At 35.8% G+C, this 18630-nt stretch overlaps 1 protein-coding gene across 4 annotated transcripts in view; it reads left to right on the top strand.

Annotated features, from left to right (window-relative positions):
* The window catches only part of LOC107701941 (high affinity cAMP-specific and IBMX-insensitive 3',5'-cyclic phosphodiesterase 8B-like), a 62049-nt gene that overhangs the window by 14523 nt on the left and 28896 nt on the right, over nucleotides 1–18630 (top strand). For 3 of the 4 annotated variants that reach the window (XM_016504096.1, XM_016504098.1, XM_016504095.1), the window contains exons 2-5: nucleotides 10617–10673; nucleotides 16359–16549; nucleotides 17727–17786; nucleotides 17875–17932. In XM_016504096.1, the coding sequence (XP_016359582.1) occupies nucleotides 10617–10673; nucleotides 16359–16549; nucleotides 17727–17786; nucleotides 17875–17932 (366 nt within the window). Of the gene's footprint in view, nucleotides 1–10165; nucleotides 10533–10616; nucleotides 10674–16358; nucleotides 16550–17726; nucleotides 17787–17874; nucleotides 17933–18630 lie in introns of those variants that run through there. The other variant, XM_016504097.1, reaches the window with a different exon arrangement.

Genomic DNA, 18630 nt, shown 5'->3' with positions numbered 1-18630 from the left:
TTGGTCACACTCATATACAGTATATTTGACTTTTTGTTGGTGTCAGTGAGTGAAAAAGGGATCTTTGGATGATTACTTAACGACTGTACTGATGGAGAGCGCAGATAAAAGCAGCACACTGCATCACACGCAGTCTTAAGATCACAGTCATACATTTGTGTGCATACATCATGTGTAACCTCCTTCAGTGTGCGCTTTTATCCAAAGCGACTTACAAATGAGGACAATGGAAGCAATCAAAATCAACAAAAGAGCAATGATAAGCAAGTGCTATAACAAGTCTCAGTTAGCTTACATGTAGCAAGTTTTTTTTTAATCATATAATAAATAAAAAGAAAACAGATAGAATAGAAAAAGAATAGAGCAAGCTAGTGTTAGAGGCCTTTTTTGCTTTTGTTAATCAGAAGTCAGAATTATAATTGTATAATAAATAAAAAGAAAACAAATAGATAGAATGCAAAAAAGATTAGAGAAGCAAGTGTTATTTTTTTTTTTAAAGAAAACAAGCAGTTAGTAAATAAATAGAGTGCAAGTCTAAAAGGTTTATTTTTATTTTTATAAAGAATAGAATTAGAATAGAGAGTGCTAGAGTTAGAGGGTCAAATAAAGATGGAAGAGATGTGTTTTTAGCCGATTCTTGAAGATGGCTAAGGACTCAGCTGCTCGGACTGAGTCGGGCAGGTCATTCCACCAGGAGGGAACGTTTAATTTAAAAGTCAGAGAAAGTGATTAATTTTGTTATGGTAGTATGTCCTTTTAGCAGTGGAGACATTAGCAGAGAAGGAAGAGAGGAGTGACTGATACACATTAAGGTCAGTAGCATTTTTTGATTTGCGCCACACCTTTTCAGCAGCCCTGAGCTTAGAACGATGCTCGCGGAGAACATCAGACAGCCAAGGGACAGAAGGGGTGGTACGGCCTGGCCTGGAAGACAAGGGGCAGACAGTGTCTAAACAAGATGTAACTGTGGAGCAGAAAGTATCAGTAGCACTGTTAGCATCAAGAGATGCTAACTGTTTAGGGGGAGGAAGCGAAGATGAAACAATAGCAGATAGCCGGAAGGGTGAGAGTGAGCGTAGGTTACGTCGAAAGAAGGGTGGGTAATAGTGATTGAATGTGATTCAAAGGAGCTGCTAATACCCAAAGAAGGTAAAGGAATACATTTCCAATCATTAGAGATAAGTAGACCCAGTACCTCCACCTCTTCCAGTTAGTTAGGGCCATGAGATTTAGTCTTGAATGACTAGAAATAGATGTAATGAAATCTGATTTGTTTACTGCAGACTGACAATTCCAGAGACCAATAGAAAAAGAAAGTAGTGTATTAGCAGACATAGGCAAAGTGCACATGTTGTTAGGATTGCGCTGCCTATTGTGTGTGATGCGTGGTTTGCGAGTAGTAGTACTAGTAGGGATATGGAAACACATAGTAAGAGTTAGTCATAAAAACTAAAATAGAAGTGTAAAAAGGTGTAAAAAAAGAGGTTGAGTCAAAAGCGATACTTATGTCCCTTGTCTGTGTCCCTGCCAGTGTTGGGCAAGTTACTCTGAAAATGTAATCAAATTACTGATTACTCCTTTTAAAAGTAATCACGTTACTGTTCTGATTAGTTTATTTCAAAAGTAATTAGTTACATTACTAGTTACGTTACTTTTTCCTCCATGAAATTCATGAAATCCCAGCATACACGCTCCCGATAAATATTTGTTATTAAAGCATCAACATTCACAGAACACTGTTCTTTTTAACTAAAGCAAGCGGCTGCTGCGTGCATGGTTTGGCATGGGAGAATGCCAGCAAAGGGCTGCATTTATAATCTCTAAAAGACACCTCAGTTCATCGCAATCTCACAAATCTCTGTTATAACACAATAAATATATGCATAATGAATCTTTCATAATGCCTAGAATTCGTGTGTTATAATGAGAAGATTCTTGAGCACGCAAATTTCAGCACTGCATTGCTCAACGCTTCAAACACGTGTTATAGCCTAAATAGAAACTCTGCATACACTTGCTCCTGTTAATCGTTTATATTTTATATTAGTTCATGTTGGTTTTGTTAGATATTTTATGTTTACATATTTCTATTTGTTACTGTGGTCCTGTGGCTCAGTGGTAGAGCATTGTGTTAGCAGTGCAAAAGGTTGTGGGTTCGATTCCCATGGAACACACACAGGTTCCTGGTAAAAAAAAAAAAAAAATGTATAGCCTGAATGCACTGTAGGTCGCTTTGGATAAAAGCGTCTGCTAAATGCATTAATATAATTAAATTAATTATAATTTAATTTAATTATTATTTTGCGGGAGTCCCGTGAATCATTTTATTCTGCCGCATCCCGCACACACACGAGTCTCTGCACTCGCCTATCAAGTCTTGTCCTGCGCCGCGCTCTGTTGCGTCGGGTCTCTAATCCACTGGCACTTGACTCGACAGTGCATGTGCTACATCCTTTTTACAATCTCTAGATTATAAAACGCTGCATTCTGTCAGCAATGTAACACGGCAGTAACGTATAGAGACCTCGGCTTGTAACTATACTCTAATTACTATTTTGAAAATTATAACGCGTTAAATTACTCCGTTACTAAAAAAGTAAGCAAATTACAGTAACGCGTTACTAAGTAATGCGTAACTGCCCAACACTGGTCCCTGCACTGTGGAGTCGCACGGTAGAGTCGATGGTCTTTACACTCTTCGGTCTTCACAGGAGGAGGGCTTCACACAAGGGCTGCCGCGACCGCTAACGCGGTGTACTATCCTTTATTTATACCCGTTTGACAAAACGGAAATTGAATTCAGCTGAACACACTTTATTGTTTATCACAACAAAGGGCGCACGACACTGACAAGGTATGCGATACAGTACAAGACCAAACGCAACTTCAGCACATCTCAACACAGTAAACAAAATAAGCGTTTGTATATATGATGCATTTTATATACATACAATAAAAGTCAATAACAACACCCATTTAGATACCTGAACTGCATTGAATGTAACGCATAGCACATGATGGATTGGTGGTGCTAAACTCAAACTAACTGACAACACCGAGAATATGTTTAGATCAGTCATTTATAGCTTTGCTATAAAATGCATGAACTGATGTATTCTGATGGCTAAAACTTTATTGATGTGTTTTACAAGAAAATACTATTTTAGTTTTTATACTTCTAATTTAATGTGTTACTTGCCATTTCTTTGTGATTGTTTGTGAAATTTACTAGCAATTTCTGAGTGAAAATTGTTTCTAAAAAGTGTTTAAAAAAATTGCTAAAATATATATCTATATAAAATATTGTGTAAAATAAAAAAGGGGTTTTCCAAAAAATGGTTTTGGAAAGAAATGAGCAAGGTTGCATTAAATTGATAAAAAAATAAATAAAAAAATAGAAATGACACTAAAGACATTTATAAAATTACAAAATAAATTGTATTTCAAATAAATACTGTTCTTTTGAACTTTTTATTCATCAAAAGAATCCTGAGGGGAAAAAATGTATGATCACAGTTTCCACAAAAAAATTAAACAGCTTTCAAAAAACGTATACTTTTCTGGTTTTCGTTTATTTATATATACACTACCGGTCAAAAGTTTGGTATCAGTAAGACTTGTAATGTTTTTTAAAGAAGTATCTTATGCTCATCAAGGCTGCATTTATTTGATTAAAAATGCAGAAAAAAAAACGTAATCTTGCAAAACGTTATTACAATATAAAATAATGGTTTCTATTTTAATATCCTTTAAAATATAATATTTCTGTGATGCAAAGCTGAATTTCCATCAGCCATTCCTCCAGTATAAAGTGTCACATGATCCTTCAGAAATCATTCTAATATGCTAATTTATTATTAGAATTATCAATGTTGGCAACAGTTTTGCTGCCAAATATTTTTTTGGAAACTGCGATACTTTTTTCAGGATTCTTTGATGAATAAAAAGTTAAAAAGAATATATATATATATATATATATATATATATATTTGGATAAATATTTAGGGAAAAAATCAACCATGACCATGTTTGCATGAGAATGTGCTTTGATTCAAGCATCTCCAGGTCATCCAGGAGTTAACTGGACAGAAACACTATCTAGGTGATATCTTATGTAATGTGATAAGTAAATCTGAATCAATACAGCCGCAGCGCTGTCGCTTGCCTACTGTCAATTGGGGGGGTCTAAATATAGCAGGGATCATATCTTATCGTGACCCCGTACTCTGTGAAGGAAGGCCTTTGTTCTTCATGTGGTTTTATGTTTCTGTGTGTGTGTGTTTGTTGTCCTCGATAAAAGCACATGAAAGCACATTTTATACCCTACACTTTGGGGATTTTTTTTTTTTTAATGAATACATTTATTCAGTATAGGTGCATTAAATTGATAAAAAAGTGACAGTACACACATCTATAATGTTATTTAAAAAAATATTTCGAATAAATGTACAGCCATCAAAAGCTGTATGATCTCTGTATAACCACTGACCATCACATTATTTTGCTACATTCATCATGACATGTGACATGTGGCCAAGTATGGTGACCCATACTCGGAATTAGTGCTCTGCATTTATCCCATCCAAAGTGCACACACACAGCAGTGAACACACACACACCCAGAGCAGTGGGCAGCCATTTTTGCTGCGGTGCCCGGGGAGCAGCTGGGGGTTCGGTGACTTGCTCAAGGGCACCTCAGTCGTGGTATTGAATTGAAGGTGGGAGAGAGCACTGTACATTCACTCCCCCCACCTACAATCCCTGCCGGTACGAGACTCGAACCCGCAACCTTTGGGTTACGAGTCCGACTCTCTAACCATTAGGCCATGACTTCCCCATGACATCATTTCCTAAAGGTGAAGTGTGTCATGTATATGTAAATATTCTACCTCAGTTTAATGTGCAGAGGCAACTTAAAGTAAACCATTGGCAGGTTCATATCTAATGAGTGTAAACAGTGTGGTTCTGTGGTATTTTTACAACACTGTGGCCAACTTCTGGTTCATCCAGTGATGTGAGTTTGGGACAGGATGACCTGAAAGGAGTGTTTGGGAAACCTTGTTTTTAGACTTCAGACGTGTCATATTTCCTCCACGGTACAAACATGAAGTCCATAGTAAATGTGTGCTATTACTTGATCAGATTGCTATAAATTATCAGATTTTTTCCGTGGTAGATAATAAAATGGGAAGAAAAATTCCATAGACCTTTTAGGCTAGGGATACCCTAGCAACTGCCTAGCAACACCTTGGCAACCATAGAAGTTTTTTTTTTCTTTTCTTTTTTTTTTTTATAAATTGTTGAAATTGACTTTTCACCGGGAGTTTGATTGACAGGCGATCTGACCAATCATAAATGTGTGCTATTACTTGATCAGATTGCTATAAATTATCAGATTTTTTCCGTGGTAGATAATAAAATGGGAAGAAAAATTCCATAGACCTTTTAGGCTAGGGATACCCTAGCAACTGCCTAGCAACACCTTGGCAACCATAGAAGTTTTTTTTTTCTTTTCTTTTTTTTTTTTATAAATTGTTGAAATTGACTTTTCACCGGGAGTTTGATTGACAGGCGATCTGACCAATCATAACACAGAATCTGCCATTTTGTCCCTCAAACAAACCAGACAGGAGAGTAGATTAATGTTGATGGACTTAAAAAATGGTGTGTATAGATGTCTTTCCGCAGTTGAAACAAGAATCCTTCTGATGTTCATTCATGTTTATTTCGTGCTATAACTAGTAAAGAGGATGAGATGATCGATTCATGTGCCGCTTGAACTGAGGCGCTACAGTGATCTGTCATGACACATTAAAGAGCCACAAAAAGGTATTTATTGTTTGAATTTCCTAAAAAAAAAAGACAAAATTTGAAAGCTGAGACTTTGTTTCATACATAAAGTAACCTGCTCTGTCTTGTATGTGGGCTCGTTGTCAGTTTCCTTTTTTATGCGATGTATTTTTCACTGCATGAGAACATAATGTGTGGCGTGAGAGCGCCGTGGCTTGTCGGACGTAGCAACAGTAACGAAGGGGGGTGGGTCTTTGCAAAGGGTCAATTCTATTTGATGCAGTTATTGGTGCAGAACTTATGCAAATCACCTATAATATTCAATCTGACAGCAGCTGTTAGGTTATATGTGAAGAGTCACAGTAAATTCTGCATGGTAGATTTAGCTAATTTAGGATTTTTGTGGACTTACACAGAGCAGCTAAAGCTTGAGTTTTATGTGTGTGTGTACAGGTTTATATGGTTCATGAGGACACAAATGTGTATAATGTCATGGGTATTACAGCGTGAATATGACTTATGAGGACACTTCCTGTGATAGGAAATACAGTGTACAATATAAAAACCATTACGCCTATGGAGAGTCCCTGTAAACCATACCAACGTGTGTGTGTGTGTGTGTGGAACGATATTCTGGACAATTTTCAAAAGGAATTGCAAATTGTATTTGCTGCACTCTGGGGCTACTCAACAAGGCAGGCTATTTGCACTTAGTGTAAATAGACACTGTTTTTTTTTCACGTCTTGCTTTCGTATTTATTAAATGACTATGAAGTATAGCAAGTGCAGGAAATCACAAAGTCTCATGTCATTTAAAAATAAATAAATAAATAAGCCCAGACACCAACTATGGAACGATTTTCCGGACAATTTTCAAATAGAATAGCAAATTGTATTTTCCATATGTGGATGCATAAATTGTGACATAATCCAAATGCAATTGCAAATCCTGCATTATCATTTGCATTTTCGCTTTCGCGAACGCACAGTGACTGCCAAATTTCAAATGAAAAAATTTGAATTTCCGATGTCTACATGGAAAGCTGCCAATCATCGTCAGAGGCAGGACTATACTATGGGGCGTGTATTTTATTGGGAGGTGACGTCACTCACAGACGACCGTGCCGAATGCTCTCAGGTGTGACGCTCTCTATTACGGATTAAAAGTGTAAGTGAGTGTAAACGGTAAGAGATGCTGAGACAGGTGAAAAGTGTTTGGTTAATAGTGAATATTGACCTATTGTGCGTACCGTTGTGGCTCCCGCTGTTAGCAGGGGATAATCGCTACATTTGGGGTAAAAAAGACAGAATTATGTATTGTGCCAAGAAGGTTGCACTGTCTATTCGTTCACACAGGTACGAAACTGATTGGTAGCTGCCTTTAGCGGAGCCTTTACCGATTACCTCCATTGATCAGAGCATTCGGCACGGTCGTCTGTGAGTGACGTCACCTCCCAATACAATACACGCCCCATAGTATAGTCCCGCCCCTGATGATGATTGGCAGCTTTCCATGTAGACATCGGAAATTCAAATGCAAAAGGAATTGCGATTCCATTTGAGTTTTGGCAGGTTACATGCGCGACGCAGCGAGAGTGAAAAAGCAGACGTGGTAATTAATATTGCTATTTAAATACGACAGGCTCGTAACTCCTAAGACATGGGAAATACAGTTGCAAATGGACTTTGCTTTTTCATTTGAAATTTGGCAGTCACTGTGCATTCGCGAAAGCGAAAATGCAAACGGTAATGCAGGATTTGCAATTGCATTTGGCTTATGTCACAATTTATGCGTCCACATATGGAAAACGCAATTGAAAATACAATTTGTTATTCTATTTGAAAATTGTCTGGAATATCGTTCCATATGTGTGTGTGTCACTTTCTAGGGAAGGAGATGTAACGTCAGTGCCAAGAACTGAGAAACCTCAAGCATGGGGTAGGGAGTTAGAGAAGAAGAGCAAAGGATGAGAAAAAGATTTGGTTGGGAAAATTTATGAAAATGTAACAGAAGTGTTTGTATATATAAGCTGAACTTTCTAAGCATGTTTTGAGAGAGTTGCAGAGGATGCATGGAGTTTTCAATTTCAATATTTTAATAAAAATGCACTTGAACACAGGATTAAATATGTTATTGAATTTCCAGTGGCAAAATGTTCTCTCTACTTTTTTTTGTAATTGTTATTAAGAAAACATGAGTCTTGTGTAACAGTGGATTTAGTAATGGCCTTTGACTGGAAAATAAAAGCATTGTTGATGCTGACTGTCTCTTCTGATTGTCACTTTTAAAGGGGTCCTAGTATGAAAAATCTGATTTTTCCATAGTGTAACTTTCAGAGCTCAAGAGACTTTTTGTGCAAAAAACTCATATTATTCTAATGAATAATATTAAATTATGTAATTTAAAAAGTTTACTGTATTGTAATATTTTATGTCATATTATATTATATTTTTTATTAAAAAATAATAATATTATAAGCGGACCTCAGGGAAAAAATAAAATGATCACATTTATGAAATTACCCTTTTAATGCTGTTATAGATTGCCTGCAGTGCCATTTTTTTAAACGCTCTGTACCAGTGGCAATACCATGGCTTTTTGGACATGCTGCCATGGAAATGCCATTGTTTTGGACACATTACCATGGTAATACCATGTTGTTGTTGGTGTCTTTTTGTTTGTTTGTTTTTTGGATCATGAAAATACATATTTTTGTTAAAGGGGTCATATAACGTTGCTAAAAAGAACATTATGTTGTGTATTTTGTGTAATGCAATGTGTTTATGCGGTTTAAGGTTAAAAAAACACATTATTTTCCATATAATGTACATTATTGTTTCTCCTCTATGGCTCACCTTTCTGAAACGCCTCAATTTTTACAAAACTCATCGTTCTAAAAAAGCGAGGTGTGCTCTGATTGGCCAGCTATCCCCGATAAAACCCATTACAAACGAGGCATTTGTTGCATCCAGTGGGTTATACTGATTATAATGACTTATACTGATAAATACAACTTAACCACTGATTTCTAGTTGTGTCCTCTTTTGGAAGGCCAAACAAAGTAGTTTCGCTTTCACAACGAAACACACAGTGACTCCACAACATGGTAGCGGCGGCAACAGCGAGAATAAAAGTTACGCCTTTTTTCTTTGTGTGAACATTTGGGTGAGCCGTTTTAGGTAGGTGTGGTTGCCTCTTAAATTTTATAAAGAATATCTCTTTGGATTTGAGACTTTAGTCTTTGCAACTTTACAGATCTTCTTTATGCACCAAGAGCTTGTAACACTCCAAAGAGAAAGGAAAAATTGAAATCGCATCATATGACCCCTTTAATGGTAGCACCATGGTATTCTTTGAAGTATCTCAGAGTATTATGTAAATTCCATGACATAATTATGGTAGTTATTCATGCTGTATATTAAAAAAATACCACGATATTAAATGATTTTACTTTGGTAATGCCACAATGCCTTTTTGTTTTAGGTGTTTTCTGCTTTTCACATTAATTGCACATTAGTCTCAATAAATTTCAAGCAACTAGTTGAAGTTAAATATGTGTGTAAAACAAAACAAAAGCACATTTTTGACATGAACCAATAAAGCAAAATCGATGTTTTTGTCAGGGTTTGTGAAGGAACACTAGATTGCTGGTCAACTACAGGACATGCAGAGATTCAGTGTGTTTTACTACGCGTGACAATTGTAGAGTAATTGATAATTACATTTGTTGAAACTGTAATTGCGTCTCTGCAGCTGTAAAGATTGATTGTGTTATGACTGTTGGACTGTCCAATTAAACACATCCCAGATCTGAGTTTGTGTGTGTGTGTGTGTGTGTGTGTGTGTGTGTGTGTGTGTGTGTGTGTGTGTGTGTGTGTGTGTGTGTGTGTGTGTGTGTGTGGTGTGTGTGTGTTTGTGTGTGTGTGTGTGTGTGTGTGTGTGTGTGTGTGTGTGTGTGTGTAGTCACAGGAATAGAAGCTCTTGACTCTAGATGGCCTCTCAACAGTAAAAATTAACATAAAACAGGCAGATGACCAAAGCAAATTCATGCTGTGCTATTTACACAAGAGCAAGAGAGAGTTGCATCTCAAGTAAATTGATTTTATTTTAATGTTTATATCTTTTTACTGGAAAACAAGACAGTGCAGTGCATCTAAATATCTTTACTCCTCTCTTTTGTCTTGGCAAAATTAAATGTGCATTACATATGCTGCTTTTACAGTGATTATGATCCGTATTTAGCCTGAAGGCTTTTTGTGCATGTGTGTTTGTGTGTGTGAGTGTGTGTGTGTGTGTGATTCTTGCTGAGAGGCTTATGTGTAGTGTTAGTGTGGCAGACGCAGGAAGCTTTGAGCCACCTGCTCTGTCATTGCAACAATGTTGCTGTACCATTTGGACAACTCTGTAAAAACCTGCCTTTTTTTGCAATGTGTGTCATATCTGACAAAGCGTTCGAACTGTTAAAACGGCATTTAAAACAATTTGACAATAGAAATCTGGATAATCCTGTTTAAATCAGCTGAATAACACACTTGGATTGGAGTTTGTGCTGATCAGGACGGCTACATTTTCCATCATTAATTCAGCCTGTGAAACATTATTTCTTCGGTGGACTAATTTTGTTTGTTTTGTTTAGTTTGCATAAATGGTTGTATTCGTGGACATACAAGCACATGTACAAACAGTATGTGATTAAAATCAGGACAGGCATGTCAGAATGTTGCTTCAAGGCTCTGAGATGGTAAGACCAGATGCATTCTTGCTTTTGTTTCCTTTTTTAACCTAATTTCAATGAAACATACCTGTTTCTCTTGATCACTCGCAGGTGTCTGCAGCAGAAGAGCATTTGGGGCCAATGCGACTGACCCAGGAGCCCATTCAGGTACAGTCCTGTTTAGTCATTATGTGTATGTTTGAATTTGTAGCTTCGAAAGTTTGGAGTCGGTACGATTTTTAATATTTTGGATTTTGAAGTCTCTTATGCTCACCAAGGCTGCATTTATTTGATCGAAAATACAGTAATAATGTGAAATATTATTACAATTTAAAATAACTGTTTTTTCTTTTGAATATACTTTAAAATTAAATTTATTCCTGTGATGCAAAACTGAATTTTCAGCATAATTACTCCAGTCTTCAGTGTAACATGATCCTTCAGAAATCATTCTAATTGCTGATTTGCCATTTTAAAAAACATTTTTATTTTCAGTGTTGAAAACAGTTCTGCTGCTTTATTTTTTGTGGTAACTGTGATACACAGGTATTTGAAATATAAATATTTTATTTCAGTTACTATTATAAATGTCCTTACTGTCAGTTTTGATCAATTTAATGTGTACTTGCTGAATAAAAGCATAATTATTTTTTTTTTAAATCTTACTGAGCCCAAACTTTTGAATGGTAGTGTATTTATTGGCTTTTTAAGTGTTTGTCTGGTTGGCTTTGATCTGGTTGATGATCTGGGCCGAGTAAATGAAAGGTGCACGTTTAATTGGCTAATTACTGAGTTTGTATCCATGTTATCACTGTGCGAGGCGCTAAACCTCTGGTTGCTTTAAGTGAATGATTTGAGTAATTAGTGTGCTATAAGTTGATTTAAATGAAAAGAATAAGTTCTTTGACTTTATTTAAATTAATCTACCAAATTTGGACCAAGATTCGACAATGGCCAATGGCTCAACAATTTGAGATTCGACAATGGCCAAAAATCAAGTCGACGTGACGAGCAGCAGGAGAAGTGTTGCACTGTGACATCATAGTGCATCACTACAAGTCTCTTTTTAGTGATGTTTTAATCTCACATAGGCTGCAAAGCGATAGAATGATACTGTGACATCATAATGCATTACTGTCATTCATTGTTGCATTGTCCTGTTTCTACATTATGGCCAATGAGTGAATGCACATAAAGACCTCTTAACATGGACTCATGACCCCAGGGATAATCTTGAGATGTCTCAAAGGATTGACACAGAGATTATCCTGAGTTTTTGTGTGTGTGTGTGTGAGTGTGTGTGTGTGTGTGTGTGTGTGTGCGTGCATGCGTGCGTGCGTGCGTGTGTGTTAGGGGTGTGACGAGATCTCGCGAGATCCGAAGTGTCTCACGAGAACGTGACGATATCCTCACGCAGTCCTTTCAGATATATTTGCATTACACTGGCTCGTTCATAAGTAGTGGTATGTAAGATATTTTATGTTACATCAGGCAAGTGGCCGCATGATAAGCGGAAAAATTACGCAGAGTAGTCTTTATCGTCATAAAAACAGAATTCACAGTTTAATGCTGAATGTCACGGAATTTGTCAAATTTTGAATGAATTAATCAAAAGTAGGTCATTACACTTAAATCAAATCATGATATGGACTAGTATCTGTAAATATTAAGCCGCAAAAGTCGATTTAAATATGAATCCTGCATGTTCTGCCTGTCTCTGTTAATGAATGGCGCAGACGCGCGGTTTCATTTACTACACACATACTGAAGCACGCCTGACACTCGCGGTGATTTCAGCGTCTGCCGTCTCACTAAATGAGGACGTAAACACATGAACAACATCTCCAGAACTGCTCTGAGAGTCACTTCATGAGCATTTTAGCGTTTGATTTGAGTGAAACTAGCGTCATATCTCATACACACAGTGTTGCCAGATTTGAAATGTCAAAGTATCGCACCAGAAGCTCAAAATTATTGTATTTGGAAGAAAATTGTCGTACACGAGTAAAAACGTACAGAATACAGCTATTTATCTACTAGACTAGAACAACATAGGCCCTATATAATATGCACTGTTGCTTAGTATTAAAATTATAGCTTCAGATGCATGATATTTGTAGGGCCCTATGAAATCCGTTTTATTTTTCCCAAATTAGCCTAAGTTTTATTTTTTCCAAAATCTTTTTTTCCGTTTAAATTTTTCTGGATTCAGTTTTTTTTTTTTTTTCATTTTAATTTTTCTGGACTCCTTTTTAAATGGTTAAATAAAATTGTATTAATCAAAACAATCACGTCTAATTAAATAATGAAACGTATACAATTCAACATCAAATCTATTAAAAAGTTTAACAAAAATTACATGTTTAGGGTCTTATGAAATGTTCTATTTTTTTCACCTTGTTTATTGTTACCAAATTCTGTGTTTTAATACGTCTAATTATTTGAATGCATAAAAACTACTTTTATTTATAGCCTTATGAAATTTTTTTTCTTTAGAAATTCTGCATTGTGTATTTTAATTTTTCTGGTTATTGAATGAAGGCATAACACATTAATTTAATTTATCTTTTATTTAATGAAAATTAAACACATTTTATTTTGTGGCAAACAAAGGGGATTTACAATTAAAATTAAAACATGGAAGAAATATTGTGATTATTCCTTAATAATTTTAGTAGTAGTAGTTGTACATACATTCTACTGAACAATAGTAATACATTTCCGGCAGAAACTATATATTTTTGACTTTCAGAGCAGTTCTGGGGATGTTGTTCATGTATTTATGTCCTATTTAGTGAGAAGGCAGATGCTGAAATCACCGCAAGCGTCACGCGTGCTTCAGTATGTGTGTAGTAAACAAAACCGCGTGACATTCATTCAGACCATAGACTATGATTCAGACAGACACAGAACATGCAGGATTTATATTTAAATAGCCTTTTTGCGGCTTAATGTTTACAGATACTATTCCATATCACGATTTAACTGTAATGACCTTCCTTTGATTAATTCATCCAACCTTTGACAAATTCCGTGACATTCCGCGTTATACAGTAAATTCTGTTGACTGGATTCCGCAATTCTATCCGTGTTTTCCTCATCGCGGAAATCATAGGGCCATAGGCGTACCTTGCGGGAAGGTCCAAACTCCACCTCAGAGTCGCTGTCATCAGAATCCTGCGTGTTGCCAGATGTTGAGGGTCCTGAGGTGTGCACCAACCCATTTAGAGCGTCTGTAATGAGCCGATTTCATGGCTTTGTTTTGATGAGGTTGACTTTGGAAAAAACACGTTCTGAAATTTCGAAATTATCGTACATTATGGGATTTTTTTTCATTATTGATCGTACATCGTACAGAGATAAAAATTATCGTACAAATACGATAATTATCATATGTCTGGCAACACTGCATACACAGAACTGTAAAGGTATTCACGGCAACCCGTCAAAATAAAAGTCCGGTTTGATTTGAAGACATTGTTCATTTGATAACCAGAAAAATGTAAATACACAACACAGAATTTCTGAGGGGAAAAAAAATCATAAGGCTACTTTAAGAAAAAAAATAAAAATAAATTAAGTTGTTTTATGCATTCAAATAATTAGAAATGCTAAAACACAGAATTTGGTAACCATAAATAATATGGTGAGAAAAAATAAAACATTTCATAGGGCCCTAAACATGTAATTTTTGTTCAACTTTTAATAAATCGATGTGAAAATTTATAAGTTTAATGATTTTAATTAATTAGACATGCTTTTTAATTAATAAAATTTAATTTAACTATTAAAAAGGAGTCGAGAAAAATTCAAATGGAAAAAACGGAATTTGGAAAAAAATAAAACTGAATTTAGGAAAAAATAAAATGGATTTCATAGGGCCCTAACTATCCCTCAGCCTTTCCGCGCCCCCCAGTTTGGCAACCACTGCTTTATTCTTTTAAATTGATACATTAATCGTGTTTATTATATATTTTTTTATTAAAGTGGAAATCCATTTACTAAATAATATAAACTTGACTGACTGCTTCACTTCCACTTTAAAGGGATATTTATGTTGTTTATTATTTATTTTTATTTATACTATTTATAATTTTTTTGCAATTACTTGCCTGTCAGTTGAGTTTGTGGCAAAACATTTTGCAGTGTTTACATGTTGTTTATTACTGCATAAAATTTATTAAAATAGATGTTTAATTTCATAAAGTACAAGTTGATTTCAAAATGCACCTACTTTTTTGCATTTTGTGTTTTTCAGTTGAATAAAAGACAATTTTTCCCTATATATTTCATCATTGAGGATTTCTTTAAAAAACTCTAAAAATCTCATCTCGTCTCGTTCTCGTGAACCCAGTCTTGTGTCTCGTCTCGTCTCGTCTCGTGGGATAAGTGTCTCGTCACACCTAGTGTGTGTGCATTTGCATGTGTGTGTATGAGTGTGTCATATTAGTGGGAATTATGGTTCACTAAAAGTGGAATTATGAAACAGAAAGTGTGTTTATCGTTAACCTAATGACTGACTGCCGCTTGTCAGTCACTGTGAATCGAGGCTGGTTATGTAATGTTTGACTCTCTTCAGAGTCCGATGTGCCTGATGTATCTGGGGAAATCAATCAAGATTTACAAATTAATTACCTGTCATTTCTCGGGTCGTTTGAAATTGAATTGACTTTAATCCACCCACACACACATTGTCAGAGTTCCAGTGTTATTTTAGAATCGCCTATTATTTTTGTCTTTTTTTGTGTGTTTTAATGTCTATGTCGTTTTTAATCATTTTTATTTGTTAGTTTTATTTAGTTTAGTTTGAGTTATTTTAGTACTTCAAATTAAACTAAACGAAAATGAGAAATGTTGCCTTGGTAACTAGCTGAATTGTAAAATATTTTTTATATTTTAAAGAAAATGTTTTCATTTTAGTTTAATTTAACAATAATAAACCTGAAAAGTTATATTGCTATACACTAAGGTCACCAATTCCGACAAGGCAATATAACAGGTTACCAAAATCAGTTACCTTCCTCTATTTCACACCCAGTGGCTTTAATGTTACCCAAAATCACTCTGGTGCTGACTAATGTCCCCTGTTACATACTCTAGAAAGCATTTTGATTTGATGTGAGCAGATATAGAGCGAGGTCACTAAATCTGACAACACACTATTACATATTAGCGAAATCTGTTACTCCCCTCTGTTTTACACAGAATTGCTTTAATGTTACCCAGATTCACTCTGATGGTGTCTAATCTCCTTTGTTTCATAATCTAGAAAGCATATTGATCTGATGTGAACATCTGCAAACATACACCAGACGCCAAATTCGACAACACGGCGTTACAGGTTACTGAAATAAGTTACAGTACTTAGATTTGATGACTGCTGTATCTCTTGTCTGTTCAAATCCGAGCAATATGCTTTCTAAGATATAAAATAGAGGAGGTTACACATCACCAGACTGAATTTGGGTTACATTGAAGTCATTCTGTGTGAAATAGAGGGGGGAACAGATTTCAGTAACCTGTTACATTGCGTTGTTGGATTTGGTGACTGTGCAATATATCTGTAGTTTTTCACGTTTCTGATACTTGTGAAAATGTGTCAGTAGAAATGTGTTTGAAATGAGTGTGTGAGCAGGTGAGGTCACTCCGCCCCCTGTAGGTGGACGTGTGACGCTGCACAGCGGGCCTCCTGAGCGAGGTAGCGGTGACAGGCGTCCTGAACGACCTGGGCCATGTGGAATTTCACATCGCAGCTCCATGGTTACACAACGCTGAACGGGATGAAAGACTGTTGACCTTTCACACGCACCCACCAACAGCACCTCACTCTCTCTCCGTCTCGGTCTCGCTCAGGTGTTACTGGTCTTTGCTAAAGAGGACAGTCAGAGCGATGCCTTCTGGTGGGCGTGTGAGCGGGCGGGGTTCAGGTGTAACATCGCACGAACACCTGAGTCTGCGGTGGAGTGTTTCTTGGATAAACACCACGAGATCGTCATCATTGATGGCCGGCACTCACGGTACTTTGAGGCTGATGCTGTCTGCCGGTGGGTACAACCAAACCATCCATCATCTGTCTCTCGCTCATTTCTCTTCATCTCTTATACACGGTTAGATGGAAATTTTAGCACTGTCATAGAGGCAGGATGGGAAATGAACTATTTTTTTGGCCACAAAAGCCTGTTTTTTGCTATTCAGTTATATTCAATAACATTGTTAAAACGCTCAATGTTTTTACAGAATTCGGAATTCCAAATTCAATTTGATTTTGATTTACAAGTTCACTGATTCATTTGGGTAAATTTCAGTTATAATGTAATTATAATTATAATGTAATTTTTCTTACACTACTGTTTAAAAGTTTAATATTAATTTTTATATTTATATTAATAATAAGAAGAAAAAAATGTTACTTGAGTAGGAAATTGGCATATTAGAATGATTTGAGAAGGATCATGTGACACTGAAGACTTCAGTAATGACTGCTAAAAATTCAGCTTTACATTACAGGAATAAATTGCATAATATATATTAAAATAGAAAACAGTTATTTTAAATTTGAGTAATATTTCACAATATTATTGTTTTTACTGTATTTTTGATCAAATACATGCAGAATTGGTGAGCATAAGAGACTTTCAAAAAGATGAAAAAATCTTACCAACCCTAAACTTCTGAATGGTAGTGTATGAAAGAATGTACTTTATGAATGTAAATTATAAAGGGCAGTGTTTCAGACTGATTCAAACCAGTTTCAAACCTTTTTGAACTGTTCATTAAAAAATCTGACTCATAAGATTCATTCATTTCAGGAATCGTGCAACACTGGTGGAGCGAAATGTTTTTGATCCACTAAAAAGAATCAGTTCATAAGAATCATTTTGATATGAATCTTTAAGACCAGGTTACCCACCACAGTGGCCGGCAGGTAAATAAGGAAAAATTACTCTCCACTGTGGAGGAAGTGGCCTGCATTTGGCTGGTTGCAGGTGTTAATTTCCCATCCTGCACAGAGGCTTAAATCCATGTGCGCACACACATACTCAAAGCTGCCAACTCTCTGCCAAATCTAGTAGTTGCCAAATCATTTTTTTCCCAGTAGATGTCTATGCATGTGAGAGAAAGAGTCTTTTGGAGAGAAATGTGTACAAGATACTCAATTTCACTGCCAAATCAGAAAATGTAAAAACCTACTTTTATGTTATCGTATGTGTTTTTAAACAGGATGATTCGAGCAACCAAGCCTTCTGAACACGCTGTTATTTTAGCAGTGATGCCACAAACGTAAGACCTCAGAGAACACTTTTATCTATTATCCATGTGCTACGGATGTCCATCATGTTCCACCTACTGATCTTTCTCTCTCTTCCAGTCCTTCAGATCAGGAGGAACCATCTGTCCTTCCTCTTCTCTCTGCTGGTTTCTCCAGAGTGAGTATTTTACACTAAAACAAGAGTATTTGCTCCACTACATGGGGGCGGGGCTGAACATGAGTGTGGGCGTGTCCTGTTCAGATTAAGATGTACCAAACAGTTCTTAAGGTTTTTTTTAAGTCATAATTTATTAGTGTGTTGATTACCACAGAAAATAATTTAGAAAACCAAAACTTTAAAGTAATGCTTTTCAAGTAGTGCAGAAAGTAGTGCTTCATTCCATTTCTGTATATTGCCTACTTGCTGAAGGGCACAGGTAGCTAAATATGACATTTATTATAATGGGTTTAAGATTGTTTTGAGTTCACTTAAATTAGAAGTTGTTATTTTTTTTAAAGTCTACTAAATGTTAAAATTGATAGCTCTCAATTATACTGTAATTTTGAATGGCTATAGTCAATGGTTAAATATTTGGGGGCGGGATAATTTCATAGAGACAGTAGTATTGATATATTTTCACATATAGAATGTGAAATTATTGCAATATAAAAGTATATTTAAAAACTTTAATGTTAGGTGGGATTAATCATGATTAATTTCAGAAAAAATGTGTGATTAATTAAACTTTTTAATTTATTGACAGCACTAATATATATATATATATATATATACTGTGTGTGTTTATATATATAACTATCAGCTAAAGCTGATAAACATGGTGTATATGTGTATGTGTATATGTGTGTGTGTGTGTG

The sequence above is a fragment of the Sinocyclocheilus anshuiensis genome, unplaced genomic scaffold (assembly GCF_001515605.1).
Source record: "Sinocyclocheilus anshuiensis isolate Anshui unplaced genomic scaffold, SAMN03320099.WGS_v1.1 scaffold1184, whole genome shotgun sequence".
Taxonomy (NCBI): domain Eukaryota; kingdom Metazoa; phylum Chordata; class Actinopteri; order Cypriniformes; family Cyprinidae; genus Sinocyclocheilus; species Sinocyclocheilus anshuiensis.
This window is presented reverse-complemented; position numbering and strand designations above follow the sequence as displayed.